We start from the raw sequence: 2,887 nt of genomic DNA, 5'->3' as shown, positions 1-2,887 counted from the left end.
ACAAGCATTCTTAGCTCACATATTTCGGAGTTGAGAGGCACCATAGAGACCCCTTACTCCAAAATGGTGTTGCTTGGTCAAGAAACTGTCACTTACGTGTAATTACTGCTGCATCATCTGCCCCATTGTATGGAGCAATCCCTGAGCGCACACAATAATGTTCAAAAATTCAAAAATTATATTGCCTTTTGAAGAATGATGAAACCAATGAGGACTTCTTTAAAAGGATTTCCTTATTTTTATTGTATTTCAAGATGTGACTTTACCACCCACAGTGTGGATGCCCCTCCACCATCTGAGACCCTGAGTGGCTTCCTGCCGCCTTCAGGCTTACAGTCCTTCACACATTTCCTCTGGTCTCCTTCTCTAGGGTTTATGACTAACTGATCAAGTCAGGAAGCTTCTGAGAGTGAAAGAGGGTGGGGAACATATTAAAATAGGTGGGACACTAGGACGCAAGGCAGAACCTGGGCTACCCCACTCTAACCCAGATGTAGATTTTCCTCTTGGAAAGTCTTGAAGACCCACAAAAATGTAAAATAAAGCCCCCTCCCCAAAAAACCCACATTGCTTTAAATGTACAAAAGGTACACTAAAAGGATCAGAATTAACACATTAAATGTTAAACAAACTTTTACACATTTTAAACTATAACTCAATTCTACTGATAATACTTAGAAAATAGTTTCGGCCTCTTTACTCTGGTCCACATGCCCTAAAGAACTGACCACTGATACCTCACCGTCACCCTAATTTACAAGGCTCTTCCTGAGCTGACTTTTGTTTCCTGACTGCTGCAAGCAGTATTCTGTAGGAATGTTACATTTGTTATTCATTCTGTAGCAACATCCTTTCCCCAATCTTCAAATTGTTTGTCTTTGGTTATCTTTCACTGTCTGTGTTAAAGCTTTCCTTAAAGCTCTTAAGGCATTACCTGAAACCGTGGTTCCCCTTTGTTACTTGTTTATTGTGCTTCTCCCACAGCTGGACTGTAAATTGCAGGAAACACAATCTCCTTTGTTTACTACAGTATCCGCTGAGCTGAGAACACTGCAAGGGACTCTCCATGAATAAAGATTTGGTGTGTGAATCAATGAGAAATCACCAACTGAGTGAAGGACTGATTAGGATGGTCAGTGATCAGATGAAGGAAGTTGTGATCCTTTTTTTACTACAGTTCACCATTGTTTTCAGTCGTGTCTACAATTCATGATTTTTTTTTACATGAGACTGCTCAGTTTTAAGATTATCAGGAAAATGCCTAATTCCTTCAAATGTCTTGTTGAATTACTATATTTGGTAATTTGAATTGCTTGAATCAATTGTCCTGCAGCTGTACCACATTTTAAATAAATGGAGCCAACTCTGAGTGAAGGATCTTCTCTAGGGCCCAGGTGCTCTGCAATAGTAATTAAACTCCCTTAGACCAAGCACCAATTGCCAAATGCCCACTCATCCTCATGCCATGGGGACCTAGCTTTGGAATTGCTCTTCACCAAGAAATAGCCAGGAGAGAAGAAGCTGCTAATCCACTCCACCAAAAACTCGTTGATTTAGTTATATAATTTTAATTTAATAATGCATATACAGACATTTTTAAATGATTCATTTTTCTTTTGTGATTTTCATTAACCCCATACATCTGTTCTTATGCCTCCAGGTCAAACTCAACACCATGGATGAAGACAACAGGACCTTGTCCAGTGACTTCACCCTCACAGGGCTCTTCACTCGCAGCAAAGCCTCAGGATTCCTTTTCGGTGCCATCTGTGCCGTCTTCTTCATGGCCGTGATAGCTAATGGGGTCACAATCTTCCTGGTCCACACAGACCCTCACCTCCACACCCCCATGTACTTCCTCCTCAGCCACCTCTCCTTCATTGATGTGATGTATATCTCCACCATCGTGCCCAAGATGCTGGCTGATTATTTTGTGGGCAAGGGGACTATCTCCTTCATTGCCTGTACAGCCCAGTACTTTCTCTACATGGGCTTTGTGGGGGCTGAATTCTTCCTGCTGGGGCTCATGGCCTACGACCGCTACGTGGCCATCTGCCACCCTCTCCACTATCCCATCCTCATGAGCCGGCGGGTCTGCTGGATGATCTTGGCCAGTTCCTGGCTTGGTGGTGCTTTGGACAGTTTCCTCCTCACCCCCATCACCATGAGTCTCCCATTCTGCGCCTCTCACAAGATCAATCACTTTTTCTGTGAGGCACCCACTATGCTGAGGCTGGCCTGTGGGGACAAGGCCGCCTACGAAATGGTGATGTACGTTTGTTGCGTCATGATGCTGCTGATCCCCTTCTCTGTGGTGATTGCGTCCTACACCCGGATTCTCATCACAGTGCAGCAGATGAAGTCGGCAGAAGGGAGGAAGAAGGCCTTCGCCACCTGCTCATCACACGTGATCGTGGTGACTCTGTTCTATGGGGCTGCCTTGTACACGTACATGCTTCCCAGATCCTACCACACCCAGATCAAAGACAAGGTCTTCTCTGCCTTTTACACCATCCTCACCCCCCTGTTAAACCCTCTCATCTACAGTCTGAGGAACAGGGATGTGATAGGGGCCTGGAGGAGGGTTATGGCAAGATGCCTAGGGGCCTGTGAAGTGACAGGCTAAGACCTCTACATCTGTTCAGGGTATATGGGACTCCTTCCTAGATAATGCAGATAATGTTGGCAGCAACTGACAATGCCACACCAAAATGCAAAGCTACTGTAACATTCACATACAAATAGTGCCGGAGTTCCATAAATGGCACTTGTGTGTATTCTTTCTTTGTTTCCACTGATTTCAATTCATGTCATACCAGTTCTCTGATTGTAATTCATGTATATGAATGTCCACAAATCTCTGGTTAATATTACATATTCTGTCCAT

The 2,887-nt window shown here is 44.1% G+C and overlaps 1 protein-coding gene across 1 annotated transcript; it reads left to right on the top strand.

Moving 5' to 3' along the window:
* Positions 1-1,675: 1,675 nt before the first annotated feature.
* LOC105823984 (olfactory receptor 2T6-like) lies at positions 1,676-2,626 on the top strand. The gene has a single exon (XM_012661295.1). It carries the CDS (start codon positions 1,676-1,678, stop codon positions 2,624-2,626), a length of 951 nt encoding a protein of 316 aa, XP_012516749.1.
* Positions 2,627-2,887: the final 261 nt, after the last annotated feature.

This window comes from Propithecus coquereli, unplaced genomic scaffold, assembly GCF_000956105.1.
Source record: "Propithecus coquereli isolate 6110/MARCELLA unplaced genomic scaffold, Pcoq_1.0 Scaffold703, whole genome shotgun sequence".
Taxonomy (NCBI): Eukaryota; Metazoa; Chordata; class Mammalia; order Primates; family Indriidae; genus Propithecus; species Propithecus coquereli.
The sequence above is the reverse complement of the archived record's forward strand: the minus strand, read 5'-3'. Positions and strand labels throughout refer to the sequence as shown.

What these genes read in the sequence shown, in the direction of transcription:
- LOC105823984 (XM_012661295.1), top strand. Translation starts at nt 1,676, where the DNA reads ATGGATGAAGACAACAGGACCTTGTCCAGTGACTTCACCCTCACAGGG.